Here is a 22,041-nt window from a genome sequence, read left to right as displayed (position 1 = left end):
AAAAAGGAAAACCAAAGTGGAAGAGACACTAACGCAACAATCAGACAAAAAGGAAAACCAAAGTGGAAGAGACACTAACGCAACAATCAGACAAAAAGGAAAACCAAACAACGAGAGACACTAACGCAATAATCAGACAGAAAGAAAAAACAAAAATGCACAAGACACTAACGCAACAATCAGACAGAAAGGAAAGCTAAAATGCGAGAGACACCAAGGCAACAATCAGACAAAAAGAAAAACTAAAATGTACGAGACACCAACGCAACAATCAGACAAAAAGGAAAACTAAAATGTACGAGACACTAACGCAACAATCAGACAGAAAGGAAAACTAAAATGCACTACACACTAACAATTTACTTTACTACTAACAATCAGACAAAAAGTAAAACTAAAATGTACCAGACACCATAACGAGATAAAAACACAACAGTCAGGCACAAAGGTAAACAAAAATGCACAAGACACCAACGCAACAATCAGACAAAAAGGAAAGCTAAAATGCACGAGACACTAACGCAACAATCAGACAAAAACGAAAACTAAAATGCGCGAGACACTAACGCAACAATCAGACAAAAAGGAAAACCAAACAGCGAGAGACACTAACGCAATAATCAGACAAAAGGAAAAACAAAAATGCACGAGACACTAATGCAACAATCAGACAGAAAGGAAAGCTAAAATGCGAGAGACACCAAGGCAACAATCAGACAAAAAAGAAAAACTAAAATGCGGGAGACACTAACGCAACAATCAGACAAAAAGGAAAACTTAAATGCACGAGACACTAACGCAACAATTAGACAAAAAGGCAAACTAAAATGCACGAGACACTAACGCAACAATCAGACAGAAAGGAAAACTAAAATGCGCGAGACACTAACTTAACAATCAGACAAAAAGGAAAACTAAAATGCACGAGACACTAGCACAACAATCAGACAAAAAGGAAAACTAAAATGCAAGAGACACTAACGCAACAATCAGACAGAAAGGAAAACTGAAATGCACTACACACTAACGCAACAATCAGACAAAAAGGAAAACTAAAATGCACTACACACTAGCGCAACAATCAGACAGAAAGTAAAACTAAAATGCACGAGACACTAACACAACAATCAGACAGACAGGAGAACTAAAATGCACGAGACACTAACACAACAATCAGACAGAAAGTAAAACTAAAATGCACGAGACACTAACACAACAATCAGACAGAAAGTAAAACTAAAATGCACGAGACACTAACACAACAATCAGACAGAAAGTAAAACTAAAATGCAAGAGACACTAAAGCAACAATCAGACAGAAGGGAAAACTAAAATGCTCGGGACACTAACGCAACAATCAGGCAACAAGGAAAACCAAAATGCGCGAGACACTAACGCAACAATCAGACAAAAAAAAAAACTAAAATGCTCGGGTCACTAACACAACAATCAGGCAACAAGGAAAGCTAAAATGCACGAGACACTAACGCAACAATCAGACAAAAAGGGAAACTAAAATGCACGAAACACTAACGCAACAATCAGACAAAAAAAAAAACTAAAATGCTCGGGTCACTAAGGCCCGGTTCATACGTCGCACTTCTGCCGTGTCGAATTCAATTCAATTAAGTGCGGCAGAAATGCGACAACTGATTCATACGTCGAATTTCTGCCGAATTTAATTCTTTGAATTGATACTGCGGTGCAGGTCCGTCAGCGGAAAAATGTTACAAAGGTTACGTAACTAGACGTAACTATCTAATATGGCGGACGAAGATACTAAACGGAGGCTCTTTATTTTGCAAAAAGTTTTTGAAGGAAGGCGAAGGAGGAGGCTGACAATGCAACAGTATATGCTGCATCGTCTTCAGGAAAAGCATAGACTAATAATTCAACTTTTGCTGTTGATTTGTTTGTTTGTGAAAATCAGCTTCCTAGAAAAGTTGTCGTTGGAGCAAATAACATTGCGCTTTTCTGCCTCGTCTCTTTTTATTCGGCGGGGCCAAATTTTCATTGTCAGACAAAGAAAAAGAGCTTTCTTCTTCTGAATCTGAAGTCTCTTTTCTTCGTGACGCCATCTTTTTATAGCTAGCCTCAGTCTACGCATGCTCAATACATTGACATAATGTATGAATTAAATTCGACACGGCAGAAATTCGACGTTTGAATCGGTGTCGCATTTCTGTCGGATAATGCGACAAGACTAGTCGAACGTGCGGCAGAAATGCGGCAGCCGATTCAGACGTCGAATTTCTGCCGAATTTAATTCGTTGAATTGAATTCGACACGGCAGAAATGCGACGTATGAACCGGGCCTAACACAACAATCAGGCAACAAGGAAAGCTAAAATGCACGAGACACTAACGCAACAATCAGACAAAAAGGGAAACTAAAATGCACGAAACACTAACGAAACAATCAGACAAAAAGGAAAACTAAAATGCACGAGACACTAACGCAACAATCGGACAGAAAGGAAAACTAAAATGCACGAGACACTAACGCAACAATAGGACAGAAAGGAAAACTAAAGTGCACGAGGCACTAACGCAACAATCAGACAAAAAGGGAAACTAAAATGCACGAGACACTAACGAAACAATCATACAAAAAGGAAAACTAAAATGCACGAGACACTAACGCAACAATCAGACAGAAAGGAAAACTAAAATGCGCGACACACTAACTTAACAATCAGACAAAAAGGAAAACTAAAATACACGAGACACTAACCTTACAATCAGACAAAAAGGAAAACTAAAATGCACGAGACACTAACGCAACAATAAGGCAGAAAGGAAAACTAAAATGCATGAGACAATAACGCAACAATCAGACAAAAAGGAAAACTAAAATGCACTACACACTAGCGCAAAAATCAGACAGAAAGTAAAACTAAAATGAACGAGACACTAACGCAACAATCAGACAGAAAGGAAAACTAAAATGCACTACACACTAACACAACAATCAGACAGAAAGGAAAACTAAAATGCATTACACACTAACACAACAATCAGACAGAAAGGAAAACTAAAATGCAAGAGACACCAACGCAACAATCAGACAGAAAGGAAAATCAAAATGCACGAGACGCTAAAGCAACAATCAGACAAAAGGGAAAATCAAAATGCGAGAGACACTAAAGCAACAATCAGACAGAAAGGAAAACTAAAATGCTCGGGACACTAACGCAACAATCAGGCAACAAGGAAAACCAAAATGCGTGAGACACTAACGCAACAATCAGACAAAAAAAAAACTGAAATGCTCGGGTCACTAACACAACAATCAGGCAACAAGGAAAACTAAAATGCACGAGACACTAACGCAACAATCAGACAAAAAGGGAAGCTAAAATGCACGAGACACTAACGAAACAATCAGACAAAAAGGAAAACTAAAATGCACGAGACACTAACGCAACAATCGGACAGAAAGGAAAACTAAAGTGCACGAGGCACTAACGCAACAATCAGACAAAAAGGGAAACTAAAATGCACGAGACACTAACGAAACAATCAGACAAAAAGGAAAACTAAAATGCACGAGACACTAACACAACAATCCGACAAAAAGGAAAACTAAAATGCACGAGACACTAACGCAACAATCAGACAAAAAGGAAAACTAAAATGCGCGAGACACTAACGTAACAATCAGACAAAAAGGAAAACTAAAATGCTCGGGACACTAACGAAACAATCAGACAAAAAGGAAAACTAAAATGCTCGGGACACTAACACAACAATCAGACAAAAAGGAAAACTAAAATGCACGAAACACTAACGCAACAATCAGACAAAAAGGAAAACTAAAATGCACGAGACACTAACTCAACAATCAGACAAAAAGGAACACTACAATGCACGAGACACTAATACAACAGTCAGACAAAAAGGAAAACTAAAATGCACGAGACACTAACGCAACAATCAGACAAAAAGGAAAACTAAAATGCACGAGACACTAACGCAACAATCAGACAAAAAGGAAAACTAAAATGCACGAGACACTAACACAACAATCAGACATAAGGAAAACTAAAATGCACTACACACTAACGCAACAATCAGAAAGAAAGGAAAACTAAAATGCACGAGACACTAACGCAAAAATCAGACAAAAAGGAAAACTAAAATGCACTACACACTAACACAACAATCAAACCAAAAGGAAAACTAAAATGCAAGAGACACTAACACAACAATCAGACATAAGAAAAACTAAAATGCACTACACACTAACGCAACAATCAGAGAAAAAGGAAAACTAAAATGCACGAGACACTAACGCAACAATCAGACAAAAAGGAAAACTAAAATGCACTACACACTAACACAACAATCAGACAGAAAGGAAAACTAAAATGCACTACACACTAACACAACAATCAGACAAAAAGGAAAACTAAAATGTACTACACACTAACACAACAATCAGACAAAAAGGAAAACTAAAATGCACGAGACACTAACACAACAATCAAACAAAAAGGAAAACTAAAATGCACAAGACACTAACGCAACAATCAGACAAAAAGGAAAACTAAAATGCACTACACACTAACACAACAATCAAACAAAAAGGAAAACTAAAATGCACTACACACTAACACAACAATCAGACAGAAAGGAAAACTGAAATGTACGAGACAGTAACGCAACAATCAGACAAAAAGAAAAACTAAAATGCACGAGACACTAACGCAACAATCAGACAGAAAGGAAAACTAAAATGCACGAGACACTAACACAACAATCACACAGAAAGGAAAACTAAAATGCCCGAGACACTAACACAACAATCAGACAAAAAGGAAAACTAAAATGCACTGGACACTAACACAACAATCAGACAAAAAGGAAAACTAAAATGCACTGGACACTAACGCAACAATCAGAAAGAAAGGAAAACTAAAATGCACGAGACACTAACGCAACAATCAGACAGAAAGGAAGACTAAAATGCTCGGGACACTAACGAAACAATCAGAAAGAAAGGAAAACTAAAATGCACGAGACACTAACGCAACAATCAGACAGAAAGGAAAACTAAAATACACGAGACACTAACGCAACAATCAGACAAAAAGGAAAACTAAAATGCACGAGACACTAACACAACAATCAGACAAAAAGGAAAACTAAAATGCACGAGACACTAACGCAACAATCAGTCAAAAAGGAAAACTAAAATGCGCTACACACTAACACAACAATCAGACAGAAAGGAAAACTAAAATGCACTACACACTAACACAACAATCAGACAAAAAAGAAAACTAAAATGCACTGCACACTAACACAACAATCAGACAAAAAGGAAAACTAAAATGCACGAGACACTAACGCAACAATCAGACAAAAAGGAAAACTAAAATGCACGAGACACTAACGCAACAATCAGACAAATAGGAAAATTAAAATGCACTACACACTAACACAACAATCAGACAGAAAGGAAAACTAAAATGCGCGAGACACTAACACAACAATCAGACAAAAAGGAAAACTAAAATGCTCGGGACACTAACGCAACAATCAGATACAAAGGAAAGCTAAAATGCAAGAGATTTCATTTGGTGAAGACAAATTTGTGCGTAAATGTTGTACAAAAATATTTTCCATGATGAAGTTTGTTTGTTTTTTTTTCGCTTTTACAAATATCCATGTAGTTTGGAAATCTTTCCAAATAGCTTACAAAAAGATCCCTTACAAGTTAAATCAAGGCTTGAAATAGTAAAATAAAATGCTGAACTGATTTAACTAAGCTCACAGCATGACAATTTCATAAATTTTCATTCAAGAATATACTGAATTTTCTATTCAGAAAGGAGGAAAAGCTCGATAAGGAGGAGGAAAAGCTCGATAAAAATGAATACTTAGCTTTTCAACGAAGCTTACTCTTTCTATGTTAAAGGTGGACTGTTGGGTTACCGGTTACCTCGCCACCAGGGAGACTCGCCACCAGCGAACTCGCCACCAAGGAACGATCTCGCCACCAACGTACTCGCCACCAAGCGAAGTCTTCTCGCCACCAACCACCAATAAAGAGATAAACTAGAATAAAGTAGTCGAGGAGAGTAGGATGTTCGAACGAGCACAATTCAAATCGGCCGATACGTTTGTGCGCTTGTCTGTATTTAAATTATGACCTTCAGCGACGTGTTAGATGTGTTCCGTTCCTAACTCACTGACATCGAAACGTATCGTGTTTGTCTTTTGCACATAAGCGAGTTTGAGTACAGACAAGCGAACAAACTTATCGGTTTCGAACGTGCTTTCGACAACATACGTTTATAAAGTTTGAGTACAGACAAGCGAACAAACTTATCAGCCGAACATCCTACTCTCCTCGACTAATCTCTTTATTGGTGGTTGGTGGCGAGAAGACTTCGCTTGGTGGCGAGTACGTTGGTGGCGAGATCGTTCCTTGGTGGCGAGTTCGCTGGTGGCGAGTCTGCTTGGTGGCGAGGTAACTGGATACCGGACTGTTGTCGTCGTCTGAAGACTCAAACATGCGTTTTATTCGTTTATAAGTTTTTTGTTAATGTACTTCTGTTGAAGACGAGGACGAGTTGACAGTGATGGTGAAATTTCCCCCATAAAACACAGCACCCTTGAATAGCCCTGCTGCTGTCGGTGTTAGACTTTAATCAAATTTCATCATAGACAAATCTAAAATTTAAGAATTTGCAAAAGCCTTGTAAATAGTGCAAAATGATCTAGAAATGTACTCACTGCTACTGCTAAAAGCTTCTTTACAAATAAAGCTGACTGCTGTTCTGTTTGAGAAAGAAAATTATCACTTTCATAGTTTAAGATGGTTAACGGAACAACTCAATATCTAAAAGCAGAAAAAGCAAGATTTCAGTTCTTATCTACTCTTATATACCTGTGACTTGTTGAGAGGGAAAAATACTTGACTACTGAAAAAGAAACAACAAGCAAGTCAACATCCTTTTCCTTCATCCATGAAGAATGTAACTATACATTCAAAGAAACAGCCATTGTTACTGTGGAGTTGAAGCTCTCAATTAAATAGCTTTTAATAATTTTTCTTACTTCTACCTTTCAAACAATACCTGTAGATTTCAGTCCTTCCCAGTCCTATATTCATTCAAGGTTGACTTTATCTTTGAAATCCATCGTTTTGTTTTGTTTTATTTCTTATTAATATATTTTTCATCATTGTTAATTTGCTTTGTTTTGATTCATAATGTAATAGTTGTGCATGAATTGACTTAGGGTGTAACTGGCAGCACATCTTATTTTCCGCTTGACCTATGACATATGAGCCACTGGCTTTGGCAATTCTCGATGTTAAAATCAAAAGAAAATCGTGTTTGTTTATCATGTGATTAGATAAATATGATTAAATAGCACAATACACACACAAAAAAGTATAATGAGATGATCGACATGGCTTACTGTTTTCCAGCTCCCTCATTGCTTGAGCGGTTGCCATAACAGCTACATTAGTGATATTAAAACAACTGATTTTTATAAAAGACGCTGCATGTCGAGACGTGTCTTATCAAATTATGTGGAAAGCAGCATAACATGGCATTCTTTTAATAACTTGAAGCTTTGCTATGCGAAAATTTCTAGTTAATGCCATGTCGTATAAAATTCATTTCAATTACATAGAGCCTAAGTCCGCAGTTTAGTCATATTTGTGCAATCAAGATTTGGTGCAGGTACACAATCACATGATTTCGCGTACAGTTTTGAAAAAATGAGCACGAGTGATATTTTCAAAGCTATGAAAAACTATGTTTAAAAATTTGCAAATTCGGAACTAGCGGCAAGTTTCTGATATAGGCGTAGGGTTACCTTTGGTTGCTCGAAACGCCGGAAGTGACAAAGAAAGACGAGAAATGACCGGCCAAAAAAGCTCTCTTGTAAAGAAAATAAGAATAAGCCAAGGCCTTCGAGGAAAATATTGAATAAAAGAAGAATGATATGAACAATACAAGCAGGAACCCTGGCCAGGAGATTGTGTTTCGAGCTGGTATCTACAATGTCGAAGGTCAATGGCGGGAAAGCTTTGGTGTAGCCGCGTCATAAACATGGAAGCCGCATTTTGGCGGGAAATCAGTACTAGTTGGCTGTGTTAAACGATAAAAATGGGACTATATTTAATCTGAAATATGGTAAGAGTTTCCTTATATTGGTGTCGGGGAAAGGAATGGAAATATTATATTACTTTAAACCATTCCTGCAAGGGATTGTAAAAAAAGACAGGTTGATTACTTCTTATTCCTTTTGGAAGCCTTATCTTAAAGGTAGAGTTTGGTCACGTTTTCCTCGTTATGATAGTGAAGTTAACATGGAAACAGTTGCTCAGTTTCTACGGTAATTAGAACTCGTGATAGTGACTTGGGAAAGCTATGTTATTAATTAAGTCAATTTGTTAGTCCAGGAAGAGTGAATCTCTCTGGTAAAAGGTCACGTTCGACATCTCTCGCTCTTAAAAGTGTAAACATGTGATACCTCCATGTTTTGATATTAGAAAGTTATTATGGCTGGCACGTAGCAACTTGGGGGCGGTACTTGTGAAGACCCCTTTTTCTCCAACTTTTGTAATCATGATGTTGTTATGTAACGGTCTTCTAAGGCAATTTTCTCTTAAGATGCCCCTTTAGATGTGAATAATATTCTGTCTGTAGGTTAGTTAAGGTTTTTTATATTACCAATCTCGTTTCTGTTCTGGCCGATCTCAACTGTAAGAATAAGAAATTTAAGGTAGAAGATGATTTTGTAACTGCGCAAATAACTCGAAGGCGCATAGCTAGTACCCAGGAACTGTCATACGTAATCTAACGTGATTCGCTGGCTGAGATGGAACGATGACGATACAAGAAGACTGACAGCTTAGTAGTTTCACCTGTAATGTCACTTTATAAACGGTGATCCTCGCTTTTCTCATTAGATAGGAGTTAGTCCCCGTTGTAACAACTTGAGAAGAAAAGAGATTAAAGAAGAATCAACCAAACAAACAACGAGTGTTAGAGAATTTACTTCTAACAAGCTGGTGGAGGATTCTTTGGCCGGTTCTGGTACTGTTACGGTACTCCTTGGATAAGTGGCCGTAGACGTGGACGTGGACGAACGCTCCAACTTTCCAACAGCCGATTGAGATCAAGGCGACTCGACAAGAACCCTGGCCGAAAAACGCCGAAAATAGCAATCGAACAAAAATCAGAAAATCCTCGTTATAAATTGAAGTTATCCTTCCTCTAGCTTTTATTTTTGTCGTTATTTAAAACAAAAGGCGCTTTCAGTCGGCGCCAATCATGGGAGGTTCTGGCAAAATACCAAATCACACCTGTCAGACAATATTAAAATGGATTTTCTGATTCTCCGCATCAACTGAAATTGAAGCAAATATAACGCGAAAAACTGCAATGGTTTTAACATTATGAAAACCGAGAGAGTGGTGACGCGCCGCCATCCACGGTTAAAACATAAATTTCATTTGTCGAAAAATTTATAGTCTATGGAAATGAGACACATCTAACTTGATAATAGCTTAGCTTAACTGATAAATCCGCAGGAGATTAGAAAATGTTAACTCGGAAATTACGTGCTTTGCGATTTTTTTTTCGGTTGACCGTCACAAATGGGGCAACAAAAATGCTAACTACCGATCACATGTAAGTCAGTTAATCGTTACTGAAAAAGTGTCAGACTGTCTTCCTTTATTACTGTATGTAATATCCAGAAAATACAATATTTCTAGAAATGCCAGTTGTGTGTTAATAAATCTTTACGTGGATCGAAAGCTGTAAAATGAGTTCACGTATTTTTTGGCCACTTGCCACCGTTGATAGAATCGCGTTCTATTTCCTAGCAAGGAGCTGATGAACAGACCCGTGTCCTTATTGTGCGGACACAGTGGATGCCAAGAATGTATACATCAGCTTATTTCAAATCAATCCGGAGGTGGACGGGAAAAGGCGTGTGCAGTATGTCGGGAGCCAATCAACGAACACATGTTGAACATCAGCATACCCCTCAGCTCAGTCATTTCCAAATTGAATGTGAAATGCACAAAAGTTGGCTGCACGTGGGTCGGTGAGCATGGTTCTAAAGAGAGACATCAAGAGACCTGCTCATTCCTCCTTCTGGAATGCCCCAATGGCTGTCCTGGATCGCATTTGCGAGATTCACTTGAGCGTCACTTGGAGATCTGCCCTCAAGAGAAAGTACCTTGCAAGTACTGCACTGCTGAGGTGAAAAGGTATATACTAGATCAGCATGAACCAACCTGTCAAGAAAAGCCCGAACCATTTCCATTAAATTGTGGCTATAATTTGCCCAGCTCAGTTATCATTCAGTTATCGCCATGAATTGATTCACAAAATTTTGTCATCATTTTGTTAAAGAAAAGAGCATGAAAAAAATTAATCAAAAGGACCAACAGCCGGTTTTGCCCCCAGTAGTAAAGCACCGTTAAGGTAAAACTTGTTAAAAATTTTTTTGGCCTCTTCAAGGGTTAACCCGGTAATAGTGATAAAATTCCCAAAGAAGCCCGATAACGTAAGATCCATGTGTGTCTATTTCAGGTCCCATGTTCACCTTCATTTGGACGAATATCCGAAAAGAATGATGAAATGCAGCGTGGCCGGTTGTAACAATTTCTACCCGTTAGGGATGGAAATTGCCCACAAGGAACTTTATCAATGAAGCCACCAGGCACTACTTAAGAGTCAAGTTGAAAGTCTTCAGCGTGCGATTTGTGATAAGGTTTGTTGATCTCATTTAGGAAAGACTCGTTTTCAAGTATAACAATTGAGACACTTTTCATTCAGTTACCTTATTGGTACTTAATTTCGCGGGTCTTTAATTTCGCGTTTTTCGCGATTGTAAAAAAATCGCGAAATTAAAGACCCGCGAAAAAAAATCCTCGCGAAATTTAATACCCATACAAAAAAATCAAACTGTAGAAAAAAATGATTTATTCGTAATGGCAACAAAATTTACAGGATATTTATCAACAAAACGCAAAATATTAACTGGTTTCTACTCGTAAATTCCATTTTTGAATTTGTGAAATCGTTAAATGTTTTGCATGGAGAAGTTAATCTACGCTACTGGTGTCATCTTCATCTGAATCGCTAGATTCGTACAAATCCCTTAGGATGTCTTTCGTACAGTCGTCAAAATTGCCATTAATTGGCTCCTTGTAGTTCTCATTCACAAGTTTCTTGTAACGTTCCAACACTAAAATATTTTTGGAGGTGGAGTCGAGTTCGATGCAAACAGTGACAGGGATTTCAAGGCCACCCTGTACGAGTGGTGATCGTCGATGCTTGGACGTTCCCGCCTCGTGAAATGAGAAAACGAGTGCATCTCGAAATCTCTCTTGGTAAATGACCCACAATTGAATCAGCTAACCGTCCTGGAAGTCGCTTGGTTGCTGCTATCGCATAACGATCATGAATATCAGTCATTAGATATAAACAAAAGCCATCGTAACGAATGATATTTAATGCATGCATTGTTATCGTTAAACTCGTATTAAACTCTAATAATAAGTTTTTCTTCAAGTACGAACAGCATTTCGCTTAGTGCCTTAAGTGCACAATATTTTGTTGGCCAAAAAACTTCCGTCACCTTATGAACGTTGCCGCGAACCACTGAAACAATGCGTTTTCACGTTGTAATACATTTATTTTTAACGTTAATTTTCAAATATATGTTTTCAAATATGTGTTTTGTTGTGTTCCAGTTATCTAGAAACTTTAAACAGTTCAGACCTTTGGAAAAATAAAATAAAGTTGAGAACGCTTCAATCGCGAAATTTAATGCCCTTTTTTCATATTTGCCTATTGAAATCGCGTAAAATAAAACCCCGCGAAATATTGCCTCGCCAAAATCGCGAAATTAAGTACCCGCGAAATTAAGTACCAATAAGGTAGAATTTTGATGTTTTCGTTTTTGTTATTTGTTTTTGTCTCTTATTTTCAATAATAATAATAATATTATTATCGTTTTTTTTCTAAATATTGTTATTATTATTATTTGCAGTCTTAAGTTGCCGTGAAAGGGAGTTGTGTAAGCGAAAGTACTACAGATGGACAGTGCCGAAGTCGACAATCCGAATTCCAGAGGATATTTCAAGTCCACTGTTTGGGTTTGAAAGTCACTCATTTCGGTGTCTGTGGAAGAGGACCTCTGGCCAAAATAGGCTGTTTCTAAATGCAGTGTTTGGTTCTTCGCCAATCACAGTTCAAACAAGGTATGAAAGTCAAAAGGTATTCCCACCCTGACTGTTATTAAGTAAAATGGTAGTATGGTAAATCAACTTGTCATTCATGAATGGAGAACTTAGCAATGGCAGTATGGACATCTTTTAATTTAAATCGTTAATCCAAACAACCTTCATTTATAACTTTTCACATTTATCGACTGTTTATTTGCGATATTTAAAACAGCATCATTCTATCAAATTCTAAACACTAATTAATCTACCCTTTTTATCAGATTTGTTTTGTTAAACGAGGACGGAGGAATGAGAGTCTTTGATACCGAATATGAAACCCTTATGGAGGATCAAATCATCGGGGCAAAGGAAAACTTGGGCCCGATTAAAAAGGGCAAGATTTAATTATAAAACTAATTATAGCTATCTACAAACATACATAGAATAAATTGTAAATTTTCTTTAGTAAAGTTTCTTTTCACTAACTTATTTACGAAGATGCTGTTTCTTTCGTCACGTGTTTAATTCAACTTACAGGGTGGCCAACGCACCACTAATTTCGCTGCCTTTTGTTACAGTCGTTTCGTGTAGGTCAAACTGAAATGTCGCGCTCGTTGGTAAAGGGTTACACTCGAAGGCCGCTTTAATGTAACGCCGCTTTACATGGGCTTACCGCAAATATTTAGCTGGCTTCAAACTTTAAAAAATGTCCGCTCATTTCACTAATCTATGTTCTGAGGATTTTTGGGTATTTTTAGATATAGATAGAGATATTTTTTCTCAAAGGATAAGTAAAATTGAGGTAAATAAGAAATGCTGATGATTTGATATAGTTTAAAAATTTGGAATTTGAAAAACAGTCCCTACTAACCTGGGGTTAGACCACGAGCAGTCCCTCCTTTTCGGAGGGAAAGTCCGCAAGTCGAAAAAGAAAATCGGTGGAAAAAAAATTAATGGTAGCGCGCTGCGGGGAACTCTTGGAGTGACTAGTACGGACCAAGGCCACATTTTTGACCGCCTCTCTTATAGAACTCCTGCGGCGCAACGGTGTCACTCCAAGGGTTTCAGTGGCGCGCTAATAGCAATTTTTTTTTCATATATTTTTTTTTTGGACTCGCGCTACGGACTTCGCCTAAAAGGAGGGACTGCTGGTAGTCAAACCTGAGCTGCGTTTTTGGTGGGGTCATCTTTCTGGTGGCGTTTAAACCAATTTTTTTTTCTTATCAGCCCCTTCTTCAAAACTTCTTAACTTTTCACTAAAATTCACGTATAGCACGCCTTAAGGAAATGTCAGGAAGCAAATTTGCGGTTGCAGCGCAAATTAAGAAATGCCTATAGACTGATCAAAACTTTCTAGAGGCTAGTCACGAAACAACGTCCATCATTCATTCACTCGCTCACTCTAAAATTCACCATCACATTCAAGAAAAGAGAAAGAGAGAGGGAAAGAAAGAAGGATACATGACGAGCTTTGCACCGGGAAAAAAAAAAAATGGAAATTAGCTGTCTGCATATTCAATGTGCATAAGTAATTCAGCATAGGTTTGGTAACTCTCGGTAGCGTGAGGTGTTCCATAAACACTCCAGGATATCCGATAATCGCCACAAAAAAGTAATTAAAGCTCCCCACGACTGAAATGAAAGAAAACCGCAACTTCCGATACAACACTAATTTGGTCGCACATTTTCCAGAAACAATACTCCAGGGAAATTTCGGGTCTTATTAGAAATAACCTAAAGGGCGGTTCACTGAGCTCATTTTCTTGGTCATTGCTCTCCTTTCTGATCAGACTACGTTGCGTTTTCTTGTCGGAAACTTCATATCGTGCTATGGACTTGAGTTATTTTACTATTCTAAGGCAGTACCCTGTATCAAGAATGATATGGTGGCTGAAGAATCGTTCGCTTCTAGCGAATCCTCTTCACTGCGGCGCTTGTCACGAGGACATGGTTATGGTTGGGAGAACCGATGGCCACATCGACGGCTATCAATGGCTAGTTGCTGCAATAAGTATATTATATGTGTACCATATATTTTATTCACGGTTTCTCTTTTGAAGGGTCATATTTGGAGCTTTAGTTACGCTGTAAAGGAAGGCCGATAAGTGTTACCTTCAAAGTTCGCCTTATTATACTGCTCGGAGTTCAGAAAAACGCTTAATTTTACTTAATGTATGTTTTTCAGAGTTGATTTAGTACAAATGGTCGAAGATTACTTCAAATTCTGCATTACTGGGGCAAAATTTAAACTGATGAAGTAGCATAAAAAATATCACAAGAATTACAAATGGGGGTTGGACTGCCTAGGAGTTAAATTTTCCCTAAAAGTTCATAACATACCTCACTTTGGAGGAGGCGCGAGACACGCGAGTTCGTGTGAACTTTGAAAAAATTAACTTACGCAAATCTTTCCCTTTCTGCGTCCTCTAAAGGCTTTCGTGCGCGCTTAAGTCCGCTTCTGAATCGTTTCAGAAAAAAAAAATACTGTTTCAGTACAGTACAGGCTCGTAATAAAAGGCAAAACGAAGGTTTTAAATCATAAAAGTAATTTATAATTTACACTTCGGTTATCTATTCTTTTTTTAACTTAAGGAGATGCAGGACATGCAAGAAAAAGCGAAGTTTAATGGCCAATAGCTTTTTCGCTGAATTCCCCAAAATTCCTCTGGGGGAAATGATGATGATACTCTATTTTTGGTCTATCGATGAAACACGAACACGAACATCAAGAATGATGACCATGAATAGAAATCTGGTGTGCGCTATATTCAGACGTTTGGAGGGTGTGTGTTCCTAGGACATCACCAACAACCCGTTCATCCCCTTTAGCAGCCCAGCATTGGTGAAGTGCGATAAAAGCAAATTCTATCATAAGGCGAAGGTTAGTATTAAACAATGATAATAATAATAGTAATAATAATAATAGCAATAATAACAATAATAATGATAGCTACGACAACAACAACAAACAAGCTCATTTTAATAAAAAAAAAAAATGCTGTGAATTTGAAGCCGCCTGATATTAAGCACCCAAACTTTAGCAGTGCTGATTATTGCCATATTCTGTAGTACAACAGACGAAGACGTGCTCCAGACGTGTGAGTATTCGGAGTCATCTCAACAGCTACGAGACCTGCTAGGAGATTTTATGAAGTGGTTGCAAGAGGGGATCGCAACACTCTTTTACCGATTCTCGAGAAGTGTCTCCTTCCTGGGAGTAAGGTTATCACGGACGACTGGGGTGCCGATGAAAACCTTGAGCAGCATCTTCCCAATCACGTAGCCCGGCATCGAGTCGTTGTCCACGCCGACAATTTTGTTGATCCAGTGACAGGGGTACACACCCAGGAGCAGAATCGGCGTGGGAAAATTTGAAGGCTCCTATTAAAGCACGACGTGGCATCTCACGTGATGACGTTCATACGTACCTGATGATAGGATGTGGAGGCAATGGCGAGGTCTAGACAATATCCTTGGTAATTTTTCGCCTGTTTTAGCCTCGCAATATAGGGACTACGTAATTTAAGTTTGTATATTAAATTATGAGGCCACGAAATAAATAAATAATCACCAATCTCAAAACTCTTTGGAGATTGTTGTGATAGCAGGCTAGCCCCTGAATCGTGAGTGTGTTTCTTAATTTTTAATTTTCCCCCTTTTTTTACGCCTGTCACGACCCAACAAAAACGATCTTTAATTTTTTTTAAAAAACTGAACTAGTGAGCAGCACTCTGCGAACAGTTGTTATAAAGCTTCTCTATTCTCCGACGCGTTTCTTTTAACTGTCATGACTTCTTAAGGGAGTTTTACTGGTTAAAACTAGACGCCTGTATTTATAAGCCATAGTTAGCGGCCATACGGGTACTAATGACCTTGAATGCTTGGCCGGACATACGAACAGGAACAGGCGAAGTTGTAAAAAAATTTTAAATTTTTTGGGCAACGTGAGAAAATATTTTGGAGCCACGGTTTTAGCTAAAACCGTGGCCTCCAAAAATGATAGCAAAGCAAGCCCAAAACGGCAGAAATCTCAAAAACCACCGCAGACACGCAAGGGGTGAGTAAGTTTCATCATTCTTACGTGTAAAATGTTTATATTTCGGAATACCGGCTTAGTGTTGTAAATCGACCATATTTCGTTCCCCATTCCTTATAACGCATTCAAATTCTCAACGGTTCCTCGCGAAGTAACACCGGGTCACACAACGCTTGACGCTTTCGTGAGATAATCTTGCGCTTTTCCACGGGACTTGAGCTTTGGACGCCTGCGCACCAACTATCTTCCTTTTCCAAACCACTGCGGTTTTTAATTCGTTTGTGCAATCGAAATGTAAGTAATAAAAAATAAAAAACTCTGTGAACAGACTTGAACCCCTAACTGACGCAACTTCTTGAGTGGTTTGGGAAAGCTTTGGGTTTCTTCGCTCAAAACCTTTGCTATATACAATAGTGATGTGATAGCGGAAATAGCGTTTTAGTATAATATTCCACTGGCCCCCCTCCAACAATGAAGTTGATTGGTATCGGCTTTCTTATTCAGTGTGTTTACCGATTGTAATACAACTATGACTGGTTGATATTTCAACAACCAACCGTCTTCCTTTTCCAAACCACTGCGATTTTTACTTCGTTTGCGCAATCGAAAAGTAAGGAATAAAAAGCTATGTGAATAGACTTAAACCCCTATACACAATATTGATGTGATAGCGGAAATAGTCTTTAAGTATAATATCCTACGGCCCCCCCCCCCCCCCCTTCCCCAACAATAAAGTTGATTGGTCTTTGTTGTCGTATTCACGTGCCGGACTCGTTCTTCTACGGCAGAACAAAGAGGGCCTGTTCGTTTTGATTTCATCGATTAAAGGTTGTTGTTGTGCAAGTTGACTGAACTGACGAAGTGTTATCGAACATGGGAGATTCAGGCGATTCCAGCTCTGCTAGCGATTGCGGGTCACCACAGCCGAAAAGGAGGTCAACTAATAAAGTCTTCGTATGGCTGAAAGAGAAGGCAAAGTGTACACCACGTGGAAATCCGTGGGTACTGCTGAATCGTGAGGACAGGGTTAAAGACATCGCAATTGGAGGCAACTATTCGAGTGCAAAGATGAAAGAGCTGGTCAAGGAAAATTTTGCTGGACTTGCGGCAGTTGACTTGAATAGGTAGGATAAGTACCAGAGCACTTATTCTCACATGCAAGTTGTATGCATTGAATACTGGATGTAAACGGATAAGTTTATAGTAATGTAAAAACCAGGTAAGGCAAAACAATGCAAATTCCAGCCACGCGACGTAGGATTCAAGACAGCCTTTATTAATTTACCACTTATACTTTAACTATTTGTTAGGGATCATTTATTGAAACTTAAGAATGCGCAGTGGACCTGCTGCGACTGTAAGGCCTGTGAAGGAGTGAAATCTGCACAAAAGCAGCACCTTTTATAACACATGTGATGGTGGGCGGAAAGAATCCGTCTTTGAAGAAAAAAATTCAGACCCACCCCATAGAGCGTCATTTCACGTGTCGTCATCAACATTAAAAAATAAGGAATTATCAATCCTTATGAGATTTTAGTTAAGTTGGTTCATAGAACAGTTGAAGACTTCTCTTTTAACAAATTTCAGTTTATCGGGTGTTTTGTCTTCTGCTAAAGCAAGGTGGAATTGAAAAGCTCTCTGAGCGTGACACGATATTTAAATGCTGTCACGTAGATTAAAAAAAAATGACTTATCTGTTGACATTTCGCTATCTGAACAGTCCTCGTATGACTGATAGCTTCCATCTGCCATATTTGTGACCCTCCCTCGCACGAAACATCGCACAGACCTGAATCTTTGCGAGACTGTTTGAATATTCATCTTATTTTATCTCTTTGATTCTTGACTTCATCTGTTTAATTGTTTTGATGATGGTTTGACAGTGAAAACCGGCTATTGGTAAAATATTTAAGGAAAGCAGGAGCCTTAACTGGAATTTTCAGATTGGCAGGGCTAACCATTGAAGAAAGGGGAGGAGGCAAAGGGGCAGAGGGGAATATGGACTGGAATAACACATGTCAAACAAGTCTAGAAACTTATCAATGCTCATCTCTATTTATATTTACTACATACTATATTTACTACACGGTGAATTGAAATCCCATTTCATATGTAGCAACTGTAAACTGTATGTGGTGTCAATTTTTAGAATTTATGGCAGGGGAAGGGCTAGCGCTAATTCCAGGCACATAAATACGGTTTTGCATCACCCAAGAAATGGAGGTTTGTGTAATCTTTCATAAGCAATTAGGGGTTTGTGTTGTTGCAGTCAGCTCATACATGTCCTTGGCCACAAGCAAAAAAAATTGTTGACATTGTGACTTGACTCAGCACCAAAAGATTGCAATGAGTGCATACACATTTATGTAGCATGACTCATGGGTAAAGATAGTAAAGGCCATCTTTGCCAAAGCTTCCAGATAACTGTGCTGCAAAGGCTGTTTTATAGTGAATTTGCATGTTGACATGGATATAAGTGCAGTGGAGTAAAATATATGGCCACAGCACCAACAAATATCTGTTAGAATTTCAATTACACACTTATACAAAAAAAATGAAACATGTACGTTCTGGAAATAATAGCCTCCTGAAAGTGGGAATGCATTTTCACCACACTTCAAAAAAAAAAAAGTAGTCTTTGACAGACATATGCAACAACATAACCCAATTATTCTGCTGAGAAATTTAAATCTTGATATTATGACTTTTAAACATTAATTCTTTTTTATTTTTATTACCATGGATTGCACTACAAGTTTAAGAAGGTTCTTTGCCTTTCAAAATTTTCAATATTTATGTCATAGATTTATTGAAGGAAAACTTGCAATAAGCTCATATTTCCACTTTTTCACTAGTAATTCATAACACTAATTAAAAATTATTTGTTTCCTTTTTTATCTCAGGATCTAACACTAACTCTCAGTCTATACCAACACCAGGAGTAAGCAGTCCCAACCATCCTTCTCCATCTCTTCAAACAAATCCTAATTTTGATGTTGCTTCCCTCCATCCCTCAACAAGCCAATCCCAACTCTCCCCTCCTCCTGCTCAGCCCAATTCCAACCCACCCTCCACAAACCAATCCCAACCTTCCCTTCCCCCTGCTCAGCCTGATTCCAACCCACCCTCCACAAACCAATCCCAACCCTCCCTTCCCCTGCTCAGCCCAATTCCAATCCACCCTCCAAAAACCATTCCCAACCCTCCCTTCCCCCTGCTCAGCCTAATTCCAACCCTCCCTTGCTTTCTCAACAATCTACCACTCACCAAAATCACAGCCAATCTCAAACAAGTGTGACCAATTCAGTCATCCAGCCAGAGACTTCCAGTGGTGCAACAAGTGCGGCGAGTGGTGTTGTTAGTCTGGTGGACTTGACATTGCCTACAAGTGAATGTAAGTGCTTAATTGATTGGCACATAAGTTATTAAGTTTATTAATGATTTATATTTAATCCTATATTTGCATCTTGTGTGGAAGCAGGTGACCCATCTGCTGTAGATAATTATCGTGTCACGCACCTGAAACTGTGTTGTGTTGTTTTTTGAACAGATGGTGTCATTGCTTCAGATGATATCAATGACGGTGAACTTGACAGAAGCTATTTAGCTAGTAACCTAGTAAATGTTGACTCAGGCAATATGATGATGACTGATTAAAGAACATTTAAATGCTTGTTTTTTTGCAGACCCCAATCCTGATTTGGATTAATCCCTAGGGTGGCAATGTATATTTTCTGAAAACCGCATATATTATGCTAAAAATCTAGTTTATTACTGCAGGTAGTTTACATGGATGATTTCCAATTGCATCATAAATTACCATTTAAGAGGCAACTTAATTGTGCACCCTAGGCCAAGCCAAGTTTGCACATGAGGTGTGAAGTAAATCAACCAAATTTATGTGAGAAATGAAAGAAATTAATATTTTAAAAAAAGACAAAAGTTTTTCTCCATGATTTTTTTTCCCTTTCAACATAGCATGTCATTTAGCTGGCACAGAACAGTGGCTAAAAGGTACGTTTCTATAAAACGGATTATAAAACACATACACTTTGAAATTACTTAATGTATTAATTAAAATTCAAGAGATGAACAACTGGGTCTCATGTAAATGGAGAATAGGACATTCTACTATGCTACAGTATGGTGTGATATAGACTGACAGATTGACTCACTCATTCAGTTTCATGGCATAAAGGAATGCACAATAACTAATGTCTTGATATTCATCTAATTTTATGCCACTTCATTTCAGCTGGGATTGTAGAAGAAGATACGAGTTCTTTGGGAATTCTCAATCAGAATGCTCAAGGTATGTTGGAAATATTGTCAATAATTCAATGCACTTTAATGCAGGGTTCTCACTGGATGATGACAATAGAAAAATGTCCACCAGATATAAAATAATATCTTGCCAAAAGCAGCATTCTAACTTAAAATGCATGACTGAGGCTTCCTTATATCTTATGTTGCTATCTGTTTCATATTTTCAGCTAAATATGTTTTAAAAAAGCTTTTATTAATCCCCAGCTCACATTTCACTGTAGACTATAAGCACTGGTAGATTAACTGTTTAAGTACAGACAAAAGAGGAATTGAAATCCAAAACTACTACAATTTTTTGCACTCCATTAGGTAAAAGGAAAAACAAAATTAAAAAACAAAACAAAACAAAAACAATATAACCGGTGATTATCTTTTAATGAGTAACATGTGCAATTGCATTTTACTATTAGTGAAAAGAAAAAGGGAGAAACAGATACCTTTACTTTCATTCACACACCTCCACCTCAGCAGTGCAGTACTTGCAAGGTACTTTCTCTTGAGGGCAGATCTCCAAGTGACGCTCAAGTGAATCTCTCAAATGCGATTCAGGACAGCCATTGGGGCATTCCAGAAGGAGGAATGAGTAGGTCTCTTGATGTCTCTCTTTAGAACTATGCTCACCGACCCACGTGCAGCCAACGTTTGTGCATTTCACATTCAATTTGGAAATGACTGAGCTGAGGGGTATGCTGATGTTCAACATGTGTTCGTTGATTGGCTCCCGACATACTACACACGCCTTTTCCCGTCCACCTCCGGATTGATTTGAAATAAGCTGATGTATACATTCTTGGCATCCACTATGTCCGCACAATAAGGAAACGGGTCTGTTCATCAGCTCCTTGCTAAGAAATAGAACGCGATTCCATCAACAGAGGCAAGTGGCCGAAAAATACGTGAACTCTTTTTACAGCTTTTTACAGCTTAACACACAACTGGCATCAGATCACGTCTAGGGTAGCACGTAGCGTATACCCCGCAACAGGGACCCACGCATTTTCTTAAACAAAGAGGGAATGCTTACAGTCTACTAAAGGCAGACTATACCTTTTATTCAAATGTGCTGAAAATAACCTGTTGCGCCCACGATAAAAACTCATATTAATCCTGGTGTTTTTACTCTTTTCTTTTTTGTCATTTTCTCGTTATTTTTCTTGTTTTTATTTATTTATTTATTTATTTATTTTTTGCTGCTTGGTGCATACTGTCAACCACACAATGTTAGGGATTCTCAGTTTGCAGTTACAGAAGCATATGGGTTCAAATTATTAATTTTTCAACTTGCAGTATTCTTTTTCTGTTTCTTTCTTTCTTCCCTCCTTTCTTCCTTTCTATCTTCCTTCCTTCCTTCCTCTATTCCTTCCCTCCTTCCTTTTTTCTTTCTTTCTTTCTTCCTTTCTTTCTTTCTTTCTTAAAAACAAGCTGCGATTAAAGAAATAAGGCTCGATTGGAAAATCGAGCCTCG

General features: G+C 38.2%; 2 protein-coding genes and 1 pseudogene across 3 annotated transcripts; all 3 read left to right on the top strand.

Annotated features, from left to right (window-relative positions):
- Positions 1–9,869: 9,869 nt before the first annotated feature.
- Positions 9,870–10,695, top strand: LOC131769137 (TNF receptor-associated factor 2-like). Its single transcript, XM_066171172.1, has 2 exons — positions 9,870–10,249; positions 10,575–10,695. The coding sequence occupies exons 1-2, from the start codon at positions 9,870–9,872 to the stop codon at positions 10,693–10,695; spliced, it is 501 nt and encodes a 166-aa protein (XP_066027269.1).
- Positions 10,696–14,945: 4,250 nt separating this feature from the next.
- On the top strand, positions 14,946–15,740 carry LOC136282757 (uncharacterized; annotated as a pseudogene).
- Positions 15,741–17,039: 1,299 nt separating this feature from the next.
- On the top strand, positions 17,040–21,989 carry LOC136283118 (uncharacterized). 2 transcript variants are annotated; one of them, XM_066171417.1, is made up of 6 exons: positions 17,040–17,374; positions 18,400–18,473; positions 19,154–19,644; positions 20,229–20,264; positions 20,506–20,562; positions 20,987–21,989. In XM_066171417.1, the coding sequence occupies exons 1-3, from the start codon at positions 17,124–17,126 to the stop codon at positions 19,546–19,548; spliced, it is 720 nt and encodes a 239-aa protein (XP_066027514.1). In that variant the 5' UTR covers positions 17,040–17,123; the 3' UTR covers positions 19,549–19,644; positions 20,229–20,264; positions 20,506–20,562; positions 20,987–21,989. The 2 variants fall into 2 exon arrangements, with proteins under 2 accessions (XP_066027514.1, XP_066027515.1); XM_066171418.1 differs by lacking the exon at positions 18,400–18,473 and having other exon boundaries at positions 17,281–17,374.
- Positions 21,990–22,041: the final 52 nt, after the last annotated feature.

Source organism: Pocillopora verrucosa, chromosome 8 (genome assembly GCF_036669915.1).
Source record: "Pocillopora verrucosa isolate sample1 chromosome 8, ASM3666991v2, whole genome shotgun sequence".
NCBI classification, from domain to species: domain Eukaryota; kingdom Metazoa; phylum Cnidaria; class Anthozoa; order Scleractinia; family Pocilloporidae; genus Pocillopora; species Pocillopora verrucosa.
The sequence above is the reverse complement of the archived record's forward strand: the minus strand, read 5'-3'. Positions and strand labels throughout refer to the sequence as shown.